Source organism: Thermobia domestica, chromosome 8, assembly GCF_964235325.1.
Source record: "Thermobia domestica chromosome 8, izTheDome1.hap1.1, whole genome shotgun sequence".
Classification (NCBI taxonomy): domain Eukaryota; kingdom Metazoa; phylum Arthropoda; class Insecta; order Zygentoma; family Lepismatidae; genus Thermobia; species Thermobia domestica.
This window is the reverse complement of record NC_137461.1, coordinates 247,054,982-247,082,383: the sequence shown is the minus strand read 5'-3', so window position 1 is coordinate 247,082,383 and position 27,402 is coordinate 247,054,982. Positions and strand designations below refer to the sequence as shown.

At 35.8% G+C, this 27,402-nt stretch overlaps 1 protein-coding gene across 1 annotated transcript; it reads left to right on the top strand.

Moving 5' to 3' along the window:
* Positions 1 to 3,008: 3,008 nt before the first annotated feature.
* On the top strand, positions 3,009 to 27,143 carry LOC145691991 (protein takeout-like). Its single transcript, XM_081767289.1, has 5 exons — positions 3,009 to 3,102; positions 5,251 to 5,398; positions 15,174 to 15,307; positions 21,946 to 22,095; positions 26,989 to 27,143. The coding sequence occupies exons 1-5, from the start codon at positions 3,018 to 3,020 to the stop codon at positions 27,141 to 27,143; spliced, it is 672 nt and encodes a 223-aa protein (XP_081623415.1). The 5' UTR covers positions 3,009 to 3,017.
* The last annotated feature ends 259 nt before the right edge of the window (positions 27,144 to 27,402 follow it).

Genomic DNA, 27,402 nt, shown 5'->3' with positions numbered 1-27,402 from the left:
ACATCACTCAAAAGCGTCATAAATCAAGATGATCTTATGAGAAGGTGAGTTCCTGTATTATCTACACTTTCATAAATGGAGATCTTAAAATTACTCTTACTGTCATAGATACTTAATTCAGTGACTAGTAAATTTCCATATTTTACCATCTGCTATTCTTTCCAAAGTTATGGAAAGATGGCAAGAAAAAAAGTAAAATGAACCAAAAGAAAAAATAAAAATGAAAATTAAAAAATAAATATAAAAATATGGTATATATACTGTTTGCAAAAATCAATTTAAAAAAAACATTTTCCTGCCGATTTCAATCCCGTTATCTTCCTCCAAGGATAGGGGTACCTTCCGTCATTGATGACCGAAACAGAACAGTGCCGGCTGGACGTGACTTAAGGGTCGAGCTCCAAAATGTTACGTCTTAACGAAATCGCCGCGGTTATGCCGCGTTCCAGAGGGTATGCCGGCTAGGCTAAAGGAGACAGTGATAATGAGAAATAAGAGAAAATGGTGGAATGAAGAAAGTGGTAGGAAACGACAGAACACACGATGACACATACGATATTTCCCACCACAAAGTCCACTTTGCTGGTATCGAACCAGGTACCCCATGCACCTGAGATGAACGCTTTACCACTGAGCGTCCGCGGCCCCATTTGGTTTTTTTAATCTCTGGTTCAAAATCTGTAATTTGGGAATTTTGATTGAAAAAAATGAAATTTTTAGTTCCATTTGTTTAATTTGAAAATTTTGGTTTCAATTCTTGGTTTTCTTTTTTGTTACTGGTTTAGAAATATTTTGTTTCACCATCTTTGATTAAATATTTCACAGTTGAATCTTCTTGAACTCTTTGAAACTTTGCCCTGGTTCGATTCCCGGCGAGAGCTCATGTGGTTCGAATTCCACGTTAATCAGTAGGTCCCATCTCATATAGCCACGCTATTGAAACAGACGATAGATTCAAAATTTTCTGATTAAATATTTTAGTTTGAAAATTATTTACAGTTGCTGAAAAGTTCTCTTCAAAAATTGGTTTGAAAATTTTGTCTATATGAATATTTATAAATGAGTAAAGAAACAATTATAACCGTAGAAAATGAATCGCAACTGTTTAGAATAAAGAAATAAGACAACGCGTATCACAAAAATTTCATCATGATGATGCAATCATAAATATCAGAATAAGTTTATGCAATATAAGCACAATTGTATCAAAACATATTTTTTTTTATTTTTTCTATTTGTTTTTTTTTTCAAGTTTATGACAAAGTCTATGAGTAGAAATTCAATGCCTATATTGTCAGATACAAACTGTCTATCAATCATATGTGTATCCAGAAACGGTCTAAACAAACTGCACAGTATACACAAATATTGCAAAATAAGCATCACACATTTCTCAAAACAGAACTATTTTCAGAAATAGACTTGTTTTGGAAGAGACTTTAGAAGAACATTTTACGCACTTAAATGCACTTGTAAATTTGATCCATTCAGTTTGTGACATATATACAACATTGCGAGGCACATACTATGTACTTATTGTTTACATAAGAACACCATTTTATCACTATGTATTGCACGTAATATTTCTTCATTGTTTGTGCCTAATAAGTTTTCAATTTTCAGATCCAGTTCACCATGAGAATAATCACTATTATCGTGTATCCATATGCCTAATCTTATGGCAGATTCATATGAGATAGCACTTATATCAATAATCACATTTTTGTTTTGAATATAGAAGTAAGCCAAGTTACTCATTCTAAATTTTTGAGTGACGGTCCTAGGTATCTCTGGACAGTGACCTATGGGCCAGAAACCAACCAAAAACCCAGGTACACTCATGTCCAAAATGATTGTCGCATATCTGTAACTGTCTTCTTGTAAGAATATAATTTTATAATGATTTTGCAAACTGATACTATGTCTATAATCAGGAAATGTATATATGTGGTAAATTACATAGGAAAAGAATTATAAATATGAAAATTAGAATAATTAAATCAAAATAATCTAAATATACAACAAAGTTTTATTTTCATTATAATATTCTTATTATCTGCTTTTTTGACATGCAATTTGCTACATACATGTTTCTGACGATTATACACATACTAACGTTATAAGAAATACCCGGTGAATTCGTTTTCAAATTATATTCCTACAACAACACATTTATAGACATACGACAATAATTTTGGACATGAGTGTACATAAAAGTTCGGCCAAGTCTGGCCACTATTACTCTTAATTACTTATTGATGAAGATTATCTATCAGGAGTCGTGAAAGCTTTAAAACGAAATATTTGTACTGTTATCATAATTTTTTTTCTATTATGAAACGTTGGATGTCTTACTGAAGAATCCTTAGTAAGCTAGTTTTGACTCATTACGACGTCATATCACAGATAGAGAAACATGTTTCCAATAAAATCTACTTTTTTTAAAGAAAATTTGAATCCTTAATGCGGAAAGAGGTAGCTATTTATGTTTTCTAACTTGGATTGAATTGGAGGTTAGCGTTATGTTTCGCAGTGAAGCTGTAAGGGAAATGCATCTGTTCTTTAATATTCGGAGTAGATCTTCATGAGTTCTCGCTGGGAACGGATCTTGAATCTCCCACACCAGAAGCGTGGACGCTATCCACATAGCGAGTAGGGAGACACATAAAATTTGCAAGGTTATTTTTTGGGCTTCAAAATTGATAATTCCCAAATTTAAGAGGTAGGTCAATGTATTGTACAATATATAAGTATTTTGTATTGAACCAAATGGACTGGGTTTGGAACAAAGTTGTGTACGGTACTTACGTTGTTTTCTATAAACTTCATTCTTCCCCTGAGAAGAAAGTGTGCTTCGGCAGTTAGAGTATTTGCCTAACATAGAGAGTTGAAATTGCTTTAATATGTCTGGTAAATCCTTGCGTAATTACTCTTAAAATCAGTATAGTTTTTGCTTACATAATCGGTCAATATTTGTCGTTTCTAATATTTGTGATTGTTTTTCAACAGCTGATTATATGACAATCTGCAAACGAAACGATCCAGACTTGAGCAATTGTGTGAGAAATTCAGCAGAAGAACTTTTGAGAAACGCAAAAGATGGTTAGTATTAGAAGGAAAAGTAAGATTACATTTAAGTGTATTGTTTTCAGACCTATTTGTTGCCTTATTTAAGTTATATATTACAAGGTTCTACACCGCGTGATGGTGTAATGAACTTCAGACGACAAAGACAAAGACGTTTTCGATCATCGTAATCAATGGCCAATGAACGAAAATCAACGAAGGCAGACGACATTTTAGGGGAAAAGATACAACACTAGAAGATATCACTCTCTCTTCAGAATGATGTCTCCATACTCTAGGATTTCTGAAACACACAAAATGTATATACACATTCCACTACAGGTTTTGTAACCTCATTTTATGATTCGCTCTCGTAGTACTCAGTAGTTGCAAATGTACGAATGATTTTTAATGAACTTCAAAAATGTGTAATATATGTATTTTGTAGTTAGAGAAGGAATATTAGGCAAATTATCTTAAATGGAACAACTTTCCTTAGTAGATAGAGAAAAAATACGTGTACATAAACTGAGGGTTCCCTAAATACGTATTGGGTTCCATTTTTTTAGATGAAACATTTTTAAAAAACGTATGAGCTCATCTTCATCATAGGAGTTCTGCCATTGTTAGTACGATAAACTTTCCAATACCATCTTGTTACATTACCTTGACTTATATTCTTTGTTTATCCCCATGATTAATACCAAGTTCTTGACACAACATTTCCTTATCCCAACCAATTTCTCCTCCTCAATTTTATTAAATCTAAAATTGCTATTTTTGTATCCTACTAGGGAAACACATTCTGATTAGTTTCTGTCCTATCCATCTAATTCCCTTCAATCTTCTTCATGTCCACCTTTCGAAAGGTTTAACCATTTTACAACACCTGTTCATAATGTCTCTCTTTCTGCCTCATTCAGTACAATACCCTACAGGAAACGTATAAGAGGTTTCCTGCTGCAACATATGGTTCCCTTGTACGCCAAGTAATCTATCTTCAAAAATATAAACAAATAAACTAGCATTACATTCACTTATGGGGTTGGGTACTTTCTTAAAAATAATTTTATAAATAGTGAATTATAAATCGTAAACTAGTAATTAAATAATCAACAATTTGACGGAGGGTTGAATCACAAAATCTGACTTTTTCAGACATAAAGAAACACATTTCCGCAGAGAAGGATAGAATTAAATGTGCAATAATTGATCAATAATTCCACATAATTATTATCTGGAATAGGTGAAGAGTTATTATATATATATATTGAAATGCTTTCCTGTCCACTTAATTATTATTTCTTTCTTTACGTCTGAAAAGTGAGATTTTGAAATACGATCCTTCGTCAAATTGTTGACGTTATGTTTTTGATTGCCAACATAAAAGAAATATGATTTCCTAATGCGATTTTGAGCTTTGAATTTGGGTGTTGTAGAGCCAGAGTGAACCAACTCCAATTTCAACTGATTTTGAGATATTGATATTTTCTGATTCTTCAGTTGCCACACAGTTTGTGCTGGTAGAATGAATGCTCTACTTCATGGAGTTTGGTTCACTCTGGTTCTACAACATTCATTTCATCCTTGGAAGATTTCAATTTTTAGTAAGATGACTTGACACCGAGCAGTCTATTTCTAAAAGACAACACACATGTTATTTTCTAGTCCCTTGACATAAAGTATAAACTCAATTGATTTTTTCAAAAGGAAAGCATTTTTAATGTCAACGTTTACATAAATACTAAGAGAATGTATTGAAACGAATGAATGATATTGTACAGGTGGCGAAACGTTTGCTCGGATAAAATAAAGCAAACAAACTTGAAGTTAAATCGATATATATATATATATATATATATATATATATATATATATATATATATATATATATATATATATATATATATATATATATGTGTGTGTGTGTGTGTGTGTGTGTGTGTGTGTGTTTACGTATTGATTATGATCCAGTTGCGTGAGGTCAGAAGTCAGTGGATTGCCTTTGTGAACGAGACATTGAACCTCCGGGTTTCAAAGGCATATTGTTTGTTAGGTAGTTATTATAATTATTTAAGCAGAGATACATTTTTAAGCTTGTTTTATTATTTTTACTATTTCAACATCATATTAATTCCTGAAATGTGCATCTAAGATTATTTCATTCCCGATTTTTTTTTTCAGGAATCGCTGAGTATGAACTCCCTTCAGTAGATCCATTAGAGTTACGTGAACTAGAAATTAAAGCAGGATCAGGAAAATTGGGTGTGCGATTTCTCAACAGAGCTGTCAAAATTTACGGCTTTTCAGATATGGAAGTGGAGTCAGTCAGGTGCGTATTAAAGTATACAAATATCTAAAAATCAGAATATATAACAAACATAAGACAAGATTTTCTGTTTTATTGAGTGCGCATGTCCCGTCGCTAGTGCTTCGTAAATAACGCCTACATTTTCAAAGAAGCCCATATTGGCCTCATAACTCGTACCAGAAGACTAGAGACGAAACCTACTCCAGACTACAATTTTGATTACTCCAGTCATTAGTGCTTTATTAATGCAAGTTAGCGAAGCATATCCCATAGCTAGTGCTCTATAAATAACGACTACATCTTTTAAAGAAAGCCATTATTGGCCTTCTAATATCGTGCAAACCGGGAAAGAGATCTACTGCAAATGACAATTTTGACTACAACCGTCATTAGTGCTTCGTTATTTCTCGTTAGTGGTGCGTACCATATCGTTAGTGCTCCAGAGGAAGTGGCTATATATTTTTTTAAAAAAGCCATTAATGGCCTGCTAATTTCATGGAAACAGAACAGAGGCTACACTTACGGCAGACAACAATTCGGATTTTACCCATCGTTAATGCTTAGTTAGTACCGTATGTTAGTACCGTATGTCCCATTATTAGTGCTCTGTAGGCAACTCGTTCATGTAAAAAATATTATTGGCCTGTTAATTTTTACATGCCACAATCCAAACACAATACCGACGCAAACCACAATTTGGATTTCACACATCTTGAGTGATTCGTTAGTTCTCTTTAGTGCCGCATATTCCGCCGTTAGTGCACTGAAAATAACGCCTATATTTTTTAAAAGTCATTACTGGTCTGCGTACTACAGGGAAAGACACTTACGACAGACCACTTTTTCGATTTCACACTTCGTTAGTGCTCGTTATTGTTCCACTTCCCCTCGTTACAGCTCTAGAGATAACGCGTTCATGTTTTAAAAGTCAATTTTTGGCCAGCTATCTTCATGTTGCAGGCCAGGCACAATTCCGCAGGAAGAACCCTATTTGGTCTTACACATCGTTAGAGCTTTGCTAGTGTTGTATATTCCATCGTTAATGCACTATAAATAAAGATAATGATTTTGTTTTTAAGAAAAAGTAATCACTATTGACCTGCTAACTTCATTCTAAAAGGCGTGACATGACTTCTGCAGAGGATCACAGCAATTTTGATTCCACACTGTTAGTGCTTGTTTGTTCTTCGTTTATGTCACAAATTCCATAATTAAATTTCCGGGGATAGCTCTAACTTATTAAAAGAATCTACTTACCTTTTACTTTCATAGCAATTCGTGGCAAGGCATCTACGTCACACCTCGATTTCTGTTACGTGTATCGTTATTACATCATTAGTGCTCTTAGTGCCGAAAATCACATAGTTAATACTCCCCAAGTAGCGCCAACTTAAAAAAAATCATTATCAGCTTTCTAACTTCTTACCACTTCTTTTTTAAAAATCACTATTGGCCTTTTAACTTCATGCCAAATGTATGGCTAATCATCTACAGTGAATCATAATGTTGTTTCCACACATCGTTAGTGTTTGGTTCGTGCTCGTTTCTGTCGAACATTTCACCGTTAATGTTCCAGAAGTACGCAAACTCATTAAAATAATATCTAATTACCTGCTAACTTCATGACAATAAGCCCGGCAAGCCAGCTAGAAATACAGCCCTTGCATGTGGATCACTAACGATGAGATTCGCAGCACTAACTAACACTAACGAATCAATAATTACTTGTGTAATCAAAATTGTGGACTGCGTAGATTTGGTCCTTGGTCTGCTGAAATGAAGTTAGCAGGCCAATAATGTCTTTATTTAAAATATATTTGTTTTCTGCGAAGTGCTAACGGTGGAATATGAGACAGTAACCAGCACTTACTAAGCACTAATTTCCGGTGTAATCAAAATTATAGTCTCCTTTAGGTTTCGATTCTTACGTATTGGTATGAAATTAGGAGTGGAAAATGGATTTTTTAAATGTAGCCATTATCTCTGGAGCACTAACAATGGGATTAGCAGCATTAATGAGCACTAACGAAGCACTAATGGCACGTGTAATATAAATTGTGATCTACCATAGATTTTGTACATGTACTGGCATGAAGTTAGCAGCCCAATAGTTGTTTCCTTGAAGAAGGTGTCCGTTATCTGTGGAGCACGTAACGATTTGATATACAGCACTAACGACTACCAACAAAGCACTAATGACGGGTGTAATAAAAAGAATTGGTCTGATGTAGATTTCGTTCCTGGTCTGCTGGCTTGAAGTGAGCAGGACTGGAATGTTTTTTTTGAAAAATGTATCCACTATCTTTGAAGCACTAACGGTAGAAGATACGTCACTAACGAGAACTAACGAAGCACTAATGACGGATATAATCGAAGTTTTTGTCTCTCGTAGATTTTGTTCGTGAGCTGCTGGCGTGATGTTAGTACTAGAAATCTTAAAAATGTAGCCGTTATCTGTGGAGTACTAACGATGGAATATGGGCACTACCGAGTACTAATCGATTCACTAATGACGTACGTAATCGAGATTATGATCTACCGTACATTTCGTATCTTCTCTTCCAACATTATGTTGCATTCTATTAATGGTTACTTGAGAAAACTGAACCATTATCTATAAACACTAACGATATAATCGGCAGTAACGTTTACTAACGAAGCACTAATGGCTGGAGTAATCGAAGTTGTGGTCTGATGTAAGTTTAGTCTTCGATCTGGTGGCATGAGTTAGCAGGCTAATAATTGTTTCTTCAAACTTGCATGAGCACTAATGATGGAGCAGTAACTAATTTATGGAGCACTCTCGATGGGGCATGCGCACTAACGAGCACTAACGACATAATAATGATTGGTGAAATCTAAATTGTGGTTTGTTGTAAGTTCTGTACGACGTGTTGACGTGAAATTAGGTGAGGAAAATGTTTTTTTTTTTTTTAAAAAAAAAAAAAAGAAAATCATATATCTATTGGAGCACTAACGATGGGATATGCGCCACTAGAGAAGCACTAACAATGTGTGAAATCGAAATTGTGCCTGCCATAGGTGGGCTGCCAAATTTGCGTATATTCATATGTGTGTTTTTGTTGGAAAGCTATCCCAACACAATTTGGAATTCACCCCATCCAATGAAAACTTTAAATCTGAATCTAAGATTGCGAAATTTAAGATGACAGACAAGGTGGTATTATACAAGAATACAATTTACTTCCATTAGGTTTAGAATAGTTTTTATCCATTCTAAATGTTGCGAACTTACAAGTTACCGTTACCTGGTATTGGATATCGTAAATGAGTTCAAAACCAGAGGTCACCTTTTACACTATTTAATATTATGTAATTGAGTTGGTTTCGTTCGTTTTTTCTCACAAGTAAGCATTTTATGGATAAGACTGATAATACTCAGAAGCATGAATTTCAGGATCAAGTTAATACTCCAATTGCTATATATATATTTGGTCTAGGAATTAATTCGTGCGGTTGGACAAGAGATGGCGCAACGAACGGAGCGTCCCACAGTTCCGTGTATCCACACATGTGTTGCAAACCTCTGTCATCGCGTATCGTTCGTAGTATAGGGCAGTGGATTAAAGCGTCAACAACACCAGTTTGTAGTTAAGTGAACATGGCGCAATTTGTGCCTGATAAAGTGTTTTTGCGGGGTGTCCTGCTGCATTACTTTAACATGCAGAAAAGTGCGACTGAAAGTCATCGTATTTTGGTGGAAGTGTATGGTGACCATGCTCTAGCTGAGCGAACGTGTCAGAAGTGGTTTGCACGGTTTAGAAGTGGTGATTTCGGCTTGGCAGACCAAGAGCGAGCTGGACAGCCAAAAAAATTTCAAGACGAAGAATTGACAGCATTGCTCGAGCAGGATTCGTGTCAAACGCAGGAACAACTTGCAGCAGCATTAGGCGTTGATCAAACAACAGTCTCCAAACGCTTGAAAGCCATGGGAATGATTCAAAAGATGTCACATTGGGTTCCACATGAATTGAAAGACAGAGACGTTGAAAGACGAAAAACCATTTGCGAATTGCTGCTTCAACGACAGAGCAGAAAGGGGTTTCTGCATCGAATTATTACAGGTGATGAGAAGTAGATCCATTACGAGAACCCTAAACGAAAAAAGGCCTGGGTGAAACCAGGTGAACCAGGTCCATCACAACCAAAACGAGATATTCACTGTGCAAAGGTTATGCTGTGCATATGGTGGGATATGAAAGGTGTGGTGTACTATGAGCTGCTGCAACCGGGTGAAACTATGAATGGAGAACGTTATCGACGAAAATTAATGCGTTTGAAGCAAGCTCTGGCCAGAACACGACCAGAATGGGAGAACAGACATGATAAACTTATTGTTCAACATGATAACGCTCGCCCACATGTCGCAAAACCGTCAAAACCTATTTAGAAAATGTCGGATGGGAAGTTTTACCCCACCCGCCGTATTCACCAGACGTTGCTCCTTCGGACTACTAGTTGTTCGATTGCATGAACAACGATTTGATTGGACAGCGATTTACTTCTTCAGAAGATATCGAAACATGGGTCTCTGACTGGATCGCTTCCAAGGATGAGGACTTCTTTCGCCACGGAATCCGTACATTGCCTGACAGATGGGCGAAAGTGGTGGCTAGCGATGGACAATATTTTTCTTAAGGTATTTATGTATTTTGTGTTTGTACTACAGCTTCAATGTGTGCGTACCAACCGCACGAATTAATTCCTAGACCAAATATCTATAATTAAAAGCATAAGCTTATGTTTGTAAAATCGATGTTCTTATTTCATACACCCAGCATATACTCCAGCTTACGGTAGGATTGAATTTACTATTAAGTTTTCAACTTGGGACCACTCTACCCAGTGAGAATAGAACTCGGAACTTTACCCGTAGAAACTTGGCGCATTAATCTACGGACTATGAAGCGACACAATAATTAAGGGGTATAGAAGCAAAACAAGTAAATATGTTTTTCAATTTTGTCAAGAAAGGAAACAAAAGCTACTCCTTTATGTTTCACAACTGTTTTTCTTTACTGGTAGATTTCACTTATCTGCATTAAGTAGTGAAAACTAAAAAAAAAAAAAAAAAAAAAAAGGTCAACAATTCTGAAGCATAAGGGAAGACATTTTTTGTTTCGTCTTTTGACAAAATGGAAAAATGGATTTAGCAAGTTTTGCTTTTATACCTCTGAATTGTAAAGCTATTCATCCTACTATGAATCATATATATTGGGATGGTCCCTATTTTTCGATTTCCTATTTTATTTGAGTATCACCGTTTATAATTGATCAATATTACACCAAAGTAACCAGTGAAGAAATTACCTCAACTGAATAATATTAAATGGTGCCCCAAGCTATCTCAAGTTTTTATAAATATATATATATATATATATATATATATATATATATATATATATATATATATATATATATATATATATATATATATATATATATATATACAATATACAACATGAAGAAAAGGGACCTGTAAATTTGAGAAATCTATAGGAAATTAAAGACGGAGTGGATATCACCTCGTAATTTACATCTCGCAAAGAGATGCTAGGGTTGGTCAACTTAATTTGATAAACTGGCATCGTTTACCATCTATTCATTGATTCTTCAGTTATTAGACTATTGTAGTGATCCTACTCATGGGCACCTTCTAAGAGTGTGCCGCTATTTTTTGAAGCTCTTAAGCTTGTGACCCGTATTGCTAGAGTGAGTAGGATACACCCACTACGCGGCCAGAAATAGGTTATTGCCTGTCACTTAACCTACTGGTCGAGACATCTTTTCTATTACCATCCTTTGAAGGCACAATGCCCAAGCATTAGAAGGCAAGCTCACCTCTCGCCAGTGCAAGCACCAGCTATCGGTTCCCAAGGTTTGACTACAGCGCGGAAGAGTCCAATCTAATATGAGAATCCTAAGCGAATGCGGATAGCTTGAGTCATAACAATGCCTACATCTATTGTTCTATATCAACCGTTTTTCTTGTAAAGTTTCGTTCAGTTTCTTCCAGTTTTGGTCACAATAACGGAACGGTCTGCCAGGAAATAAGTCAGAAAGAATAATCATAGATACATATGAATTCTCTTTAAGTCTGGTTCCCTTTTCATGTATTTTTATCACAGTCAGGAATGGAAATAGAACAAGAATATTACAGTATGCATATGATAATTTCACTATAGACAAACAAAATAGCCACAATAAAGAAAATTACGGTAATTTTAAGTTGGAAATATGACGAAAGTAGATAAGATATCGACCTACAAACAAACAGCAATGATTAACCTTCCGCTTCACGCAACTTGCTTGTTGTTTCATTGAAAATTCGACTGACCCGAAAATTTGCCACTGTTCAAGGTTCGCCTTTTTTGTCACAACTAAGGAGTAATTTGTGAAAATGTCATTAAAATCTCCACGGTAAACACAAGAATATTTGTAAACATTCAGATGTTTTTCAGTATAACGTATGATTCATCCGAACCGTCTTCTTCGTGGGAGGTATAGAGGAAACTGTATTGCAGGAAGCAAAGTAAAATCACATTTACTTCCACTATCAGTATTGCAGCCTAGCAAAAGATAAGCCTAACCAGAATAAAGTTTGTTACGTATAAGACGAGTTACTGTTCTTTCTTTTTTTTAAAGCTGGTATCTTAAAACAATACTTTTGTCAGGAAAACAAATACAGATTTTTGAAATTTAGTTTCTGTAAAGTCCTTAAGTAGAGTAACTCTCTAGGTAATAGTCATATTAAACATAGAAACACCGTGATAAGTATCTTTAATATTTGTTATCTTTACAAAAAATATAACGATTTGTTTGTAACTTCCGTTGCCCGGCTTCCTATCGAAATATGCATTTCATATTTCTAAAAGATTCTGAATGTTTAAATGCTTTAAGCAAATCTTCAGAAAAAGGTGAATTTGTTTTTTGCTCCGGTTAGGGTTTAATTTTCCTTTCATCACCACGACCGTGTAAAGCAGAAACAGGGACGGGTACAAATACCATTCAATTATCTATTTAAATACGTAAATGAAGTATAAAAAATTACATAAATTGCTCTTTAATGTAAAACTCTGGTTTTTATCAGCCACAAATATATTCACCAGGAAACAAACGTACGGAGTTCGTTTCTTGGCCAGTAAGTAGTTAAGATGTTCATATGGACCTGTTGTGTGACGTACAATCTAAACGAAATGTACTTTTGCAAAGATACAAACCCATGATTTCCCTGCCATAAGTGATGATGATGAAACTGATCATCGAACTAAGTAATCATTGAAGTTCTCTTGCAACATGTCGTGTCCCTATTAAATAGTTATTTTAGTTTTGTATGAAATTGTAATAATAAGCAAATAATAATAACAAGGACAAATGACAGGTACTATATGTAAGGATCTTTAAGTGTTAATTTACTTGTAGTCATCTCTGAAGCCCGTAACTTGTCTTGTTTAATACCAAGAACTCGATACTTTTTTAGCAATTTAGAAATAAACAGTAGTTGTATTTTTGATGAGAGTTTAGCGTTTCTTGAGGAAGAAAAACTATGTGAAACTACGTCTGACAGTCTAATGTAGGATCCGAACCTAATGAGCTTCGGCAGAGAATCAAATCTGTACCTTCGATAACATAGTTGCTTACGCCGTGTACCTTTTTCTGTACCAAATATTACAGTACATTTATAATTGAAAATTGCGAAGATGACGTGGCAAACAGTATAAAATTCTATGTAATAATAATATGTCGATTCTCGACAGAACCTGAAACATACATAGGTCTTCCGAACTTATAACTTTAGAATTTTAAGTCTTGAGCAGCTCACGTAAGTTTAACGTTTCGTAACTTGAATATTGTCCTAACAAACATTAAAATGGCCTTAAATTCAGGGAATAGCTCACTGGACAACTACCTCAATCTTTATTTGTTTACATTATTACTATATGTCGGTGGTGGTCGAAACCTATTGTTCCTTGGCATATATTTAAGAAAGAACAAGTAACGTCAATGACTCATTAGGAGAGTAGCAACTGATCAAATTTAGTAATTCCTAAAATAGACATATTTTCTTGTTAAAAGCTTTTCTTGATATAACCCGCTAATCCGAACGTTTTAAAGATTTATAAAAGATTTGAAACGTGTTACAGAATCTTCTTTCTGATACATGGGAATTTACCCCGCCTGATAAAAAGAAATTTTATTATGAAGAAAATGGTGGGCCTGAACACCTTCTAGAAAATAACTTGTTATTGTTGTTTTTGTAGCTAGTTTGAGGTTTTTCTCACGTTCAGAAGAGGGGCTATGTGAAGTGTGGACGTACAGCTTTACACGGGTTTCAACCACGTGAAATTCTGTTTGTAACTGAAGCCAGTTTTTTTTTAAATGATACCACAATTAATTGATACTCAATGGGGTTGGAACTCACCTTGCATTATATTTTGTATTGAGAAGCAACGACGAAACGTGTTACCAATTTCGTAAATTTGGAAAAAGTCAGATCTATGACCAGTATGATTTAAACACGTCTGGGAAAGTGGAGACATCTTCATATAAGTGGAGAATTTGTATGAGGCTGATAATGTAATTCTGGTTGCGAACGTCTAGTTGCTAGAAATATACATTTCATTAGCTTATGTATGACTTCATCTATGTATTCGGTTATAGAATGCCAGATCTACTGTTCCTCGTGTTCGAAATAAAATGCGTTGCATTTTTGTTTATCACCGTTTTAGGACCTGACCTGGTACAGGTAGTTTTTTTTAATGCACTTGTTATGTTATAGTGGTATGACTTTCCTACGTACTGTTACCGCTACAAATAAAGCCACGACCCACCATTGATTCCGATCTAATTATGAATCCAAGTAATGGAACCCCGGATTCTTTGATTACAATGCGGCGCAACATTATTCATCCGATGTGTCTAATGATAGTGAACTTTAAACAATGATCTTTCAATTTAATTGCAATTTGTTTTCGCTGTCCCTGTGATAATCTCATATGTTCGTACATCAAAGAAGGGAAAAGGGAGGTGAAGGGATGGGATTACTTTCAATGTAGATCGTACTATTGTTCCCAGACATTCCGTATGCTCTTATATGACACTGTATATGTGCTCGCTTTTTATCGTCTCTGACACGTTCGATGACACTCTCACCATTGTGACTGCTTAAGAATACCATTTGTCCTATGTCCTATTAATACCTGCAACATGACTCACGTGGACAAGAAACTTTTCATGTTGGTCACCGAGATGTACATTGGTTTCCTCACAGTTCTCCTATTATCTAGCATATTCTCATTCCTTCAACTCATCTGCCATCTTTAGCCAAAGAGACAACACTGTGGAATGATAATTTGTTTCAAACAAATTTTTAGGCGGATAGGTTACCAACTGTTTTCCAGGTATCTACCTTCTTGACATCATTGTTTTGTGCTTTATGTTACATGACCAGTATGGTTGCTATTATGTGTTATCATCTCCAATACTTTGTCAACAATCTGTTGTTCGCTGCGTGGGATTGAGAAAATTGGTACATGGTACCTCAGAATTAACGTGCAAATATATGACAAGGGATTCCACTTTTAATCCATAACCAAGAGATTGTGATGAAGAATATTGTTTTTTTTTTTTTTCGCTATACTTCTATTTTCTCTCAAATCACTACCAATTCTTCCAAAATCATTAAATATTTTTAATGTGTCTCCCTTTTAATGTCTATTCACCCTTTTAGTACATTGCATCAAATCACAAATGTGTTTAACGTCTTTTGTTGCAGGATTAGTCTTGATCCGTTTCACATGGAAGCTAATGCGATATGTCGCACTGTTTATTTTACTGCTGATTACACCGTTCGAGGACAACTTTTACTTTTACCTATATCAGGGCATGGTAAAGTGTATCTCAACTTCAGTAAGTTCCCTTTTTTATTAAAATTAGTAACGATTTTCGTAGTATTGGTAGTATAGTAGAAATAATAGTATAGCAGTGGTACTTTGACAGGTAGTGGTATTTGTTTTTTGGTGCTCAAAATTTCGAATTTAGCTTTTGTGTCTGTGCACAATCTTTACTGTTGGCTCACAAGGGAAGTACTTGAAGTAGTACTCGGGGATCTGCTTGTGTTATATATTGTTCGAAAGGACAAACCGAGTACAACTTAAATGTGAAGCAGTTTGCTTGAATGGAGCCTGTAGGGAGCATGGCCACCATTTGTAGACCAGAACAAGGCACACTCCGAAACACCATAAAACTTGGACAAAACAGGAAGCTACAATATAATTGTTTTGAAACGTGGTGTATATGTAGCTTTAAAAGTTAGCTGGATGCAAGTCTGACGTCAAATGTCTACAAATCAAAATGACGAATCCAACATTGTGAACACAAATTACACCAAAAATAACAGATGAATCTGATATTTGAGTGTATAGTTATTCGACGTCGCTATATATGAATGTGATACCAAAAGTGTATACTTCCAAATGGTGTCTCCAAGGTGCCGGACAAAGTGCAAAACACTGTTATAGAACTGAAAGTGAGTAGGTAGAGCGTTTCGTGGTCACGGAGTACCAATTTAATGTTAAAAGCGAAATATGCAGAATGCAATATGAGAAATCCAATGTTAAAAGTGCAATATGAAAAATGCAATATGACCAATCAAATGTGGCGGATGAAAATCGCAAAAAAAAAAAAAAAAAAAAAAAAAAAAAAAAATTGTACAGAACGTACATATGCTATTCTTTCAAATATAGTAGAAAAATACCTATAGTACATAATGGGGTAAGGTAGGGGCAGGTGATGTTTTACAATAAACAGGGAGGGTATTTTGCTATACAATCTTGCCAAAATTGAGGCATGGAATGCAGGGTAGGTTTTGTAGCGCATATAAAAGATTTAAGATATTAACAAATTCCAAACATACGAATTATTTTACGAACAGATTCCGAACATAGACAATAATTATTTTACTACTAACTGCCTTCCCCACCCCCGATATGCAGAAATCGCCATGTGTTATACATAGTTGAAAAATTTGCATCAAGTACACTTTACATCTGTAACATCTCGCTTAAGTAGCGCCTGTAGGTTACTTTACGATTATATGCAGATAGCGTCTCAAGATCCAAACAGTGACAGTGAAAAGTGCACGTTGGAGATTAACACTTTAAGCGCCAAGGGTCAAAATCAGAATTTTCCTCTTGGGACCAACTACATATTTTCTATTTTCCCTTATTTGGCCATGTGCATAAATTGTATGCACAAAAAGTTTTTACCTGTGGGCCATGTGCATATATTTTCTGCATGATTCAGTGTACAGATTATAGGCTTGTGTAGAGATTTTCTATACATTTATCGTTGAAACAAATGTACAGATATTTAGTACTGGCCCACGGGAACCGCATATAGCGACAGGCCGTTAATTACTCAAAAGTTGGTACGGCTGCAGGCAGTCAAAGTTCATTGTTGTTAGAAGCTAAATTGTAGTGCATTTCAGTTAACATTACGCTGTTGTGAGAAGCACCTGCTCCGTGTAATAATTCTTTTTCACCTCAATATGGCAAACGAGGACGCAATAAGAGATATCTTGCAAGGAATGGAAAGTGATGTGAGTGACTTAAGTGAAGAATTATTTAGTAACATTACTAATTCTGATGATCCTCCTTTTTCACCACCCAAGACTGTCAGTGATTCTTCTAGCGGTGAAGAATACGAACATATCCTTAAGCCATGCCGGAAAAGAAGACGTAGATCACAGAATAGTGAATCAATATTTAGTGGCCATCAAGTGAGTAATTCCGAAACGGACCCAAAGGAAACCGAATCTGGGACTAGTTCCACAAAAGAAATTGTGTGGTATCCAGTGTCTGGAAACATGCACGAGTTCGAATGTGATTTCGATAGTGGTGTGACGGGCGAGGTTATTGACATTTTGCAAGGTACAAAAGACGTTCTAAAATACTATGAGCTATTTGTTGATGACTCAGTATTGGACTTAATTGTAACTGAAACGAACAGATACGCAGAGCAATGTATTATTTCTCATATTGAAAACGAAACGTCAACTGATCATACACGATTGTCCATGTGGTATGATACAGATAAGAGTGAAATACTCCAGTTCCTAGGTTTGATTTTATGGATGGGGTTGGATAAAAAACCAAATATCAGGAAATACTGATCTAAAAGTCCACTATATGAAAACAATATTAGTAAGTGTATGTCTCGAAACCGGTTTGAGCTACTTCTTAGTATGTTTCATTTCTCTGATAACGAATCAGTGGAAAACAAATCTAACCGAATGCATAAGATCAATCCCCTTATTGCCATGCTGAATGAAAAATTCAAGACTGTGTACATACCCGAACAAACTGTATGTATTGATGAGACAATGGTTCCGTTTCGAGGAAGACTTAGTTTCAAGCAGTACATACCAGGTAAGAGACACAAATACGGACTGAAATTATTCAAGCTTTGTGTCAAGGGTGGATACACTTGGTACGTAAAACTCTACGGAGGAAAGGAGGCCAAATCAACAAAGCAAGCTGTGTCAACAAAGATAGTGATGGAAATGATGAGTCCGTTATTGAATGCCGGTAGAACGTTGTTCACAGACAATTTTTATACCAGTGTTGCTTTGGCTCACGAACTCAACAGCAATCAAACACATTTGATAGGAACCCTGAGGAAAAAACGGAAAGGAAATCCAAAACCAGTAGTTTCAGCGAAACTCCAAAAAGGTGAAATGATCGCTCTGCAAAGCAATACCAATGTGATTGTGGGGAAGTGGAGGGATAAGCGTGATGTTTTATTTCTTTCCACCAAAGATGTGCCAACCATGACAGAAGTTACATACAAGCACAACAAAAACACAACAAAAAAACCTTCCACGATTTTGGAATACAATGAAGCTAAGTCGTATATTGATGTATCCGACCAGATGGCTTCTTATGCAACTACAACACGGAAGGGAGTGAAATGGTACCGAAAAGTGGCAATAGAACTACTTACTAACACGGCTGTAGTTAATGCGCACGCAATTTTCAAAAAGGTGACGGGCGAAACTTACCAAATTACTGACTTTCGTGAAAAGCTTTCCCTTGCTTTGATATTTCGTAAGAAGAAAGAAGATACATTTCATCCCGATGGGCAACCTTCTTCAAGAAAACACATTCTCCAAACATCAGATAAGAAAAGGCGTCGTTGTACAGAATGCTATACCAAGCTGTCTCAGAGGTTTGGAAGAGCACATGCAGCAAAACACTCTAAGCAAGTTTTAACCGTGTGTCCCGCGTGTTCAGAGGACAAAGCGATTTGCCAAGATTGTTTTTTTGAAAAACACAGTGTAAGTTTGAAAAACTGAAAAAAATGGTGATTTCCCTACTAACTCTTGAGATAAACTGTCATTTGTTCTTATATTTTCTTTTCTTATATATTCTATCTTATTTTCTTATATTTTGTTATCTCTTGGTTTACAAAAGCTAACAATGAATATTTAGAAAAAAATATGAAAAACATACTTGTTTGAAATGTTATCTCCAAATACTTTGAAATTTCGAGAATTATAAGAACTTATTTAGCCAAACTTTTGAAATAAATTTATCGTAAATTACAATAACATGAAAATTTACTTCTCAATTTTGTCCCAGGGACCATGTGGATATAATTTATGCACACTCGTATTTTCGCAAAAAATCATCATAAAATATAATCAAATGTATAGAACAACAAGAAAATTAATATTTTTTAACAAACAAAGAAGAAAAAAGAGAGACCCGAAACAGAAAAAAATGAAATTTATGCATTGGCCTCCAGCAGAAAACAGAAGTGTGCATAAGATATATGCAATGGCCCCCAGGAACAGACCAAGTGTGCATAAAATATATGCACATGGCGCTTAAAGTGTTAAAACTTCATTGTGTTTCCACAACTGTCTTTCCAGTTTCACATTATGCCGTGTACACTTGCGAGCCATATATACGTATGACAAATGCCCACTCCTATGATTAAGGACTGTATAGACAGCAAGAATAGTCTCGATCTCGTCTCGGTCTCATCCCAAATTCGAGACCGAAATTTGCTTCTCAAAATCTAGACGACATCGAGATGGAGCCCAGGAACGTCTCGATCCACATATCTACAATTTGTACTTTTACACGTTTTGGCCGCCATATTGAATCCGTCATGTTGTATTTTGCACTTATAATATTGGATTCGTACTCTGCGACCACGAAAACCTCTGCCTACCTGCTTTTAGTTCCATAGTAGTGTTTTGCATTTTGACCGCCATCTTGGATCCGTCATGTTGCATTTTACGCTTTTGGTATTCGGTTCATTCAAAGCAAACCAAATATCGCTATATCCTCAATTTCAGATTCATAGCTTGTTTTATGTAATTTGTGTCTTCTGTTTTGATTTATGAACATTTCATGTGAGATTAGTACCTTTTAAATCTATTATACACCAAATACATCATAGCTCCCTATTTTGTCCAAGTTTTATGGTGCTTCGGAGTGTGCCTTGTTGTGATTTTCAAATGGTTTCCACTCCACCTACAGGCCTCATTCAAATATTTCACATGCAAGGTGTATTCGGTATGACCTTTCTAAGGATATATAACAGTTGCACATCCCCGCGTACCACTTCAAGTAGTTCCCTTGTCAGTCTTGAAACAGATGGAAAGGGAATTCTATTCATAGTAGCAAATGTAAATTGCAAGATAAAAAATATATAAACAAATGACTGGATTAGATATTAACCAGTATTAAAAACAATACCAGGAAAACCACATCTCCTAAGTTCTCACCTCATGCGTAGCAATAATAGAAAGAAGTAAGTGCAATAATAGAAGTAAGTGTACTTTCAATGATTAAGAATTTAAATTTTGTATCTTTAACAAAATCATTTTCTGTTGAGCAAGTAGAATTTACTTCTCTTGACGTTACAGAACATAAGAGATGATACAATTTGTTAATAAATATAATAACTGATTAGTTATTTTGCATAATTCGGAATACATATAATCAACACCACTTGAAGTTGGAACAGTGGAAGAAGATATATTTTTCATGATCCTAACCCAGTAAATGATGGTTAATCAATCCCACCATAAATTGCATAATAACCATAACTGATAATATTTAGGTATACTCAAATACTCGAAAGCAAATCAAGCTCACTCGAAGCTGTAAGACTAGAGTATCTTTCTGCTAATTTCTGTTGAAATGATCAGCATTAGTTGTACATATAAAACTAATGTCAGTTCTTTTAAAACATTTTTCAGCCTGTCTAGGGGTAGGGTCATAAAAAAGGAAATCGTAAATTGCACTTGGGACTGGTATGTTTTACAAACTGTATGTTAAAACCAATATCTTATTTTTTGTTCAACCATCTGTTGATTTTGGTTAGTGCATCATCGATGATTAATACTGGATGCTTTTTGCCGAGCCATGTGCATCATAATTATGTGCTTCACACGCTTTGCATCTTTGTTTTTGAAGCCGTGTGAATTATCAGTGATGCATAAACATATATGTTTTAAAGGTGAAGTATCTTTACAAAGGTGATATGTCCATTTTTCTCCGAAAATCACGTTTTGTGATTGATATGGATAATGTCTGAAGTGTTTTTCTAGTTGTAGCACATTACATAAAAGGAAAAGAACCTCCTGTAAACATTCCATTTATAAAAAACATTCCATTTTTAAAGTTTTGCATGAATCTCTGATTTATGAGATGCCTTGAATTGTGTGTCCTGAAGGAAACGAAAGGATGGACATCGCCTTTGTCCAAATACCCATCCATATATTCTCCGGCCTCAAAAGATGTTCAGTATCATTGATTTCTATCTTCTGATGGATATTTCCCAGAAATGATTTGATCATTATGAAACGTATTTTCCTCCAATTAAACTGGCCCCACGGTGCACTATACCTGATTTTGCTCTGGCATTCATCGTGTTAATCTCTTGTTATTACTATCCCTGTATTTTTTAGTTAACCCTTTTCTGCATGAGTCTTTTTCTTTTAGTATTGAATAACCTCATATGGGAACTTGAAAAATGAATTAAAACTTGAATTTTAGATTTTTCACTTACTTCCGACGAGAAATAAGTAAGTGCCATATATGACACACTTACAACTCACAAAGAACATGCCAGATGACACGAAAATCTCTTATTCATCAATTTCCCACCTGGTTAATAATGTAATGCTAATACTCTGTTATTTGAATCCTTTGACCTCTAGCCTCCATCTGTTATTAGTCCTCGAAAGCATGTTGACCAAGTGATACGTTCTGCTGCTGCAAATCTAATGGTTTACTATCTGTCATTAATTAGGAACTATGCAAATGTGCTTACATTGTCATTATTTTCTCTCACTGTTCGGCTATTAATGTATAGACGTTGTGCTCAACAAACAATTTCAATTAAATCTTGACAACTTGTATGTTGATTATGTCATCGTATGAAGCCAGTGTCTACATTTCGTTTAAATCTGTTTAAGAATGAATAGTTTTTTATCTTTTCATTAAAACACATGCATATTGTTATTTTAGCCAATCTTTCAATATTCTTATCGATTGATGGAGAAAAATATACCCATGAAAAGAAGGAATATTACAAAATTATGAATGTTAAGGCGCAAGGAAGAGTTGATTGGGGAAAATCCAAATTTTCAAATTTATTCAACGGAAATAAACAATTAGGTAAGTATGAATGTATGGAAAGAATATGTACAAAACTCAATTCATAATATATTTTCATTTTTTAAATTCTTGTACTGTGGTTTATATTTTTCATTGATGTAACGTCTTGTATTCAATATGAGACGTATGAATTGATTATTCAAATGGATAAATGTGAACAAGACATATATACAGATGGTGATCAGAAAAATGGAAACACCTGAACGAAATTGCAACTTACCAGATAAATATGGTGTCGGGCCGCCTTTCGCCTTCAGAACAGCCTTGATGCGACGCGGGATGGAGGCGTAGAGGTCGTGAATAGTAGCAAGTGGAATTTTACACCATTCCTCATGCAGGGCATCGGCCAGTTCTGTGAGAGAGGATGGAGGTGGAAATCGTCACCGGAGTCGTGTTTCCAAGACGGACCACAGATGTTCAATTATGTTGAGATCTGGGAATTGGGCGGGCCAGGGGAGGTGTTGAACTTCATACCGATGTTCCTCAAACCACGCTGCAACAACGCCAGCTATGTGAATGGGTGCATTATCATCCTGGAAGATGGCGTCATTGTCCGGGAACAATATCCGGACCATAGTATGCAAGTGGTCTCCTAAAATTGCGACATAATCGTTGGCAGTGATTCGTCCGCTAAGTGTGACCACATGACCCAATGGAAACCATGATATGGCGGCCCACAGCATCACAGAGCCGCCGCCGCGTTTCACAGTTGGGCGGAGACACTGCAGATCATAAGCTTCTTTGGGTGTTCTCCACACATAAACACGGCCCGTGGTTGGTAGGGTGAAGGATGACTCATCCGACCATATCACACGTTTCCAGTCCTCAACGGTCCAAGTTGCATGGTCTCGGCACCATTTGCGGCGTGCGAATGCGTTATGGTCCCTGATTAGCGGTTTGGCCCGTGCAACACGACCCCGTAAATTCATGTCATGTAATTCGTGGCGGACTGTGATTGTCAAAACAGGGTCGGGGAGGTGATAATTGAGTTCCTCCGTCATTTGCCCCGCAGTGGCACGACGGTTCTGTGTGACAGTGCGCTTTAATACCGGGCGTGACCTGTCACTCATGATTTTTTCCCGCCCATTGTTCCGCTTCCCTGATGTGGTTTTCCCGTGTGTTGTGTAGGCCGTCATAACCTTCGACACTGTCCCACGCGACTCATTTAACACAGTAGCCACTGCCATCACACTCACTCCACATAACCGCGCACCAACAATTTGCCCTCTTTGAAAATCTGAGAGGTCTCCAATTTTACACTACCTCCGTTTGCTGCAGCCACTTGACACTGCTGTTCCACTGCGCCTGACGTAGTATGGAGGCCGACCTAACACACCACCACTGGCAGTCCGGCGCTGCGGGCGCCACGACACCACTGCCAACTCATACATCTGACGTGTGTGTTGCCAACTACAGGTGTTTCCATTTTTCTGATCATCATCTGTAAATACTCGTTCTGTTTCAATACCGTAGTAATCGTTTTAAATACTCAACTTATGTTGTTGGACTTGTTTATCTGAGAACTAGTCTAAACAAAGTTTCTGTTAGGTAGTGATTCAATACTAGGCTCAATTAAGTGTATGTATGAATTTATTATATAGAGAGATTTATTTACCAGTATACAGTGCTCAATGCCAAAAGAAAGATACATTGTATTTAAAATGATGCTGCTCAGTAGGAAATGGAAGTGCGCACTGTTCTCAAGCGAAAAGTAATTTCTGCAATTATAACATTGCACTTTCTATGGTTATATGAGTGCTTTTTATTCGAGTCTATACTCGCATACAACCACGGTTGTGTTTTCGATTGGACATAAATTTATAGACCATGTTTCATATAGTATTATGCACCTTGGAGGTTTGTCAGACCTTGCAGATCATATTTCCTTAAAATATATGGGTATTTTGGAACAGGAACTAACAAACCTTGCCTAGGTCTTGCTGTCGGCACAGAAGTCATTCCTCTAGAAGTGCTTAAATAAAACATGAGTGTTAGAAAGAAGGTAAAAAATTACAAAGAAGAAACCAGAATAGGTTTCAAAGTTAAAAGGAGAATAATTGATTGACTTGTGGAAACAAAATACCTTTTTTTTCTGCGCAATGTTTTATTTCTTAGTTAGTCATTAATATCCAACATTATTGCATAATTGGTAGCTCCTGGGCTATGGCAGGTCGGACAGCTTATTGGCTCTTGACGTGTTCTTGTTATATCTACTCATGTATTTCTCTGTAGCCTCTCAAACTAGTGACTGGTAGATGCGATGATATGATGTCTTGTTTGGTCGGACGAGAAGCGTGGACCGAGTTTCTCTAAGCTACAGTGTTGGGCTGACTGCTTCCACCATGCTGAATTTGCAATGAAACTGTGTTCGCATTTAACGCAGGACACCTACCTCTTGTCACCTTATTAGTAGGACTCTTGAAACACATTCACTATTCCCTCTTAGCAAAATCGTCCACAGAAACGTTTGTCTATTTCTTGTCTTTGAAAGAAAATTATGTTACTTCGATAAATCACTTCAGACGTCCGAGGCATATATATATATATGTATTATACATGTCGTCAGCCCTCATCTCACTCCTTGCAATATATATATTGCATAGATCTGTACACTCACACATACTATAGGTTACTTTTTTTTACTATAAACACATGGTTTTACAATTTGTATACAAATAGGGACAAACGACACATAGAGAATACATTTTCAGGAAGAGGTGAAAAGGGCACGGAGAGCCACGAAGATATACGACAACACCTCCACTGGTTATCCCTCCAAAGGATGGTTATATAAGATGACGACGGCACTAACAAATTATCAGTGTCTTGTACTGATCCCTAACCTACAATACCTTCTCCCGAGGCTGCTATGGGCTAAGGAGCCTTTCCTTCAAGAACTACTTCTAAGCCTGTTATTGGTTAAGGAGTGTAAACATTTAATACTTATTGCTGTGGCCGATTTGGGCTACAGAGTTTCCTATCCCATTTGAGGCCGCTTTGGGCTAAGGCAATATCCAATCCACCCAAGCCAACATTGTATGCCGAAAGAAGTTATTCTTATTCTATACTGAAAACATTTATGTAGAATATATAAAGATTTCAAGACAAACTTATAGAAACTTTGCACAATAATTATATGACATTTTTATAATAAAAAGGGATAAGGCTAAGCAAAACTCCCTTGTATGCTATTTACTCTACCTACAGAATATTACATTATATAAAACGGTCGATATTAAAATAAAAAGAAAACGATAGGAGAAAAAATATTATGGTTGATACACAAAAGACCTTGGTCATAAATTCTTACATTTCTAGTAGCAGAGAACAAGCTTCCGTAACCATCTGTGTAGTTCTAACTCTTGAGGCTACAGCCAGACTACAACTGATGTTCCAAGCACTTCACAGTCATTGGAACACTTCGTTACAAGGCACTTTATCACTAAAGAAAAGGAAAGAAATCACTGGAAGCGAGAGCCGGGCTGTAAGAGGGATGCTTGAATAGTTGTTATTGAAATCTTTGAATTATACAAACAGTACGAGCACCTGAGTGTGAGCAGGAGCCACCAAGGACTTAAGTGTAGCATTCCTCTCCGACAATTTTTTTTCAGTGTTTAGAGGTACACATATGCTTGCGATTTTTTTCATGGCCACAAGGACTCCAGAAGAATTACACCATTTTGTTCCCATAACACGGTGGCCATGATTATGATAGATTTTGTTTGAGTTTCTTCGCCTTACGAGAACCAGGGTAACCCAGTTATATTGTCTGCTTTATCAACTTACCAGTGGAATATGATATCCTGGTGTCATCCTGATACTAATTTCATGAATAGATGAATGGATCGCGCTTTCTTGATCACGCGTTCTACCAGATTGTCCGTCTGAAAACTAGGTCTTCCTCTACGCTCATCGTGACGAACATTTATTCGAAATTTCTGAAACTTCCTACACCAATGGCTGACCTTGCTTTTACTAATTAGTGTCGGTCCGTAAATGACAAATAATTCTCAAAAGATGTCAGTTGCATTCTGTCCTTTGCCGTTAAGAAATCGTAGTTCAGATTTGTCTTTACTGTTGATGTACTTTTTTTTTTTTTTTTTTTTTTTTTATTACGGTACCCATTTCATCTTACTACTAGTTCCCCATATGCAGCCCTATTCAGACGATTCTATCTCCGTTGAAAGCGCTGTATAGTATGGAACGCACAATTGCCTACTCGACTTCATTAGTGTTGTCAACTCTAGTAAAAATATCGGCTCTTTTTTTCGACATACCCCTAGAACATGTTCTTGGTAAAAAAACACACATAGACACACTCGTATGCAGTGGAATGCGGTAACAAAAAGAATTTATCTCTCTGTTCCTAGTTTACAACAACAGTTATGATGACTTTACAGATCTTATAATTCTTGTATGTCTGGGACTACGATGGCCACTGAGTGATTCAAATGGATTGTATCTAGAATTCCAATATATAATTAAAACTTTCATTTCAATTTAGTACTTGTAATTAACCAATTGGAATTTTTATATGATTTCTGAAAATTACAAAATATATTATGCACTGTTAATGTTGACGTCGGAAAATTGTTGACTTCGGGTGCTTGACTTTATAAAAATGTAAACTAAAATAACATTGCAATTACAATTTTTGTAAGATTACAGTCAAATGACAGTTTCCTCATGAGGCACAAGGCTCATTTGTGTATAAAAGAGAGATGGAATCATTACCGAAACCTTCACATATCTTAATATTTTAGACATGTTATACAATACTGGTTTTTAGGTTTCACCTATATATATGTAGTTATACAATAGTTTTTAAGTGAATTAGTGTTATAATAAATAATTAGCGCTCACTTTACTTTATTTGTGTCATTTTGCTTACAGGAATGGCAATGAATAAAATGATAAACGACCACATTTTGGAGGTGTATGATCTTCTGAAACCTTCAACAGATAAAGAATTTGCTAAAGTATTTTATGACATATCTAGTAAAATTTTCAGTAATGTTCCTGTGGATGAACTTTTTCCAGACGATTAAGTTTCTCTTCATGTATTTTGGGCTTACATTTTAATAGTTAATTAAATAACAATTATTAAATTTTAAGTTTGGGTACTGTTCTCATACTTTTGCAGAAATAATTAAAAGAATAATTGTAACACAGGTCAATAAATGTATGCTTTTGCTACATGTTTGACTAGTGTTTCATCACTTTTTGGTATAAGCACGTATTGTGATTACTTAAAGAACATAATAGATTAGATCATTGTGTTGTAAGGTGCACAACTTATTGTGCATA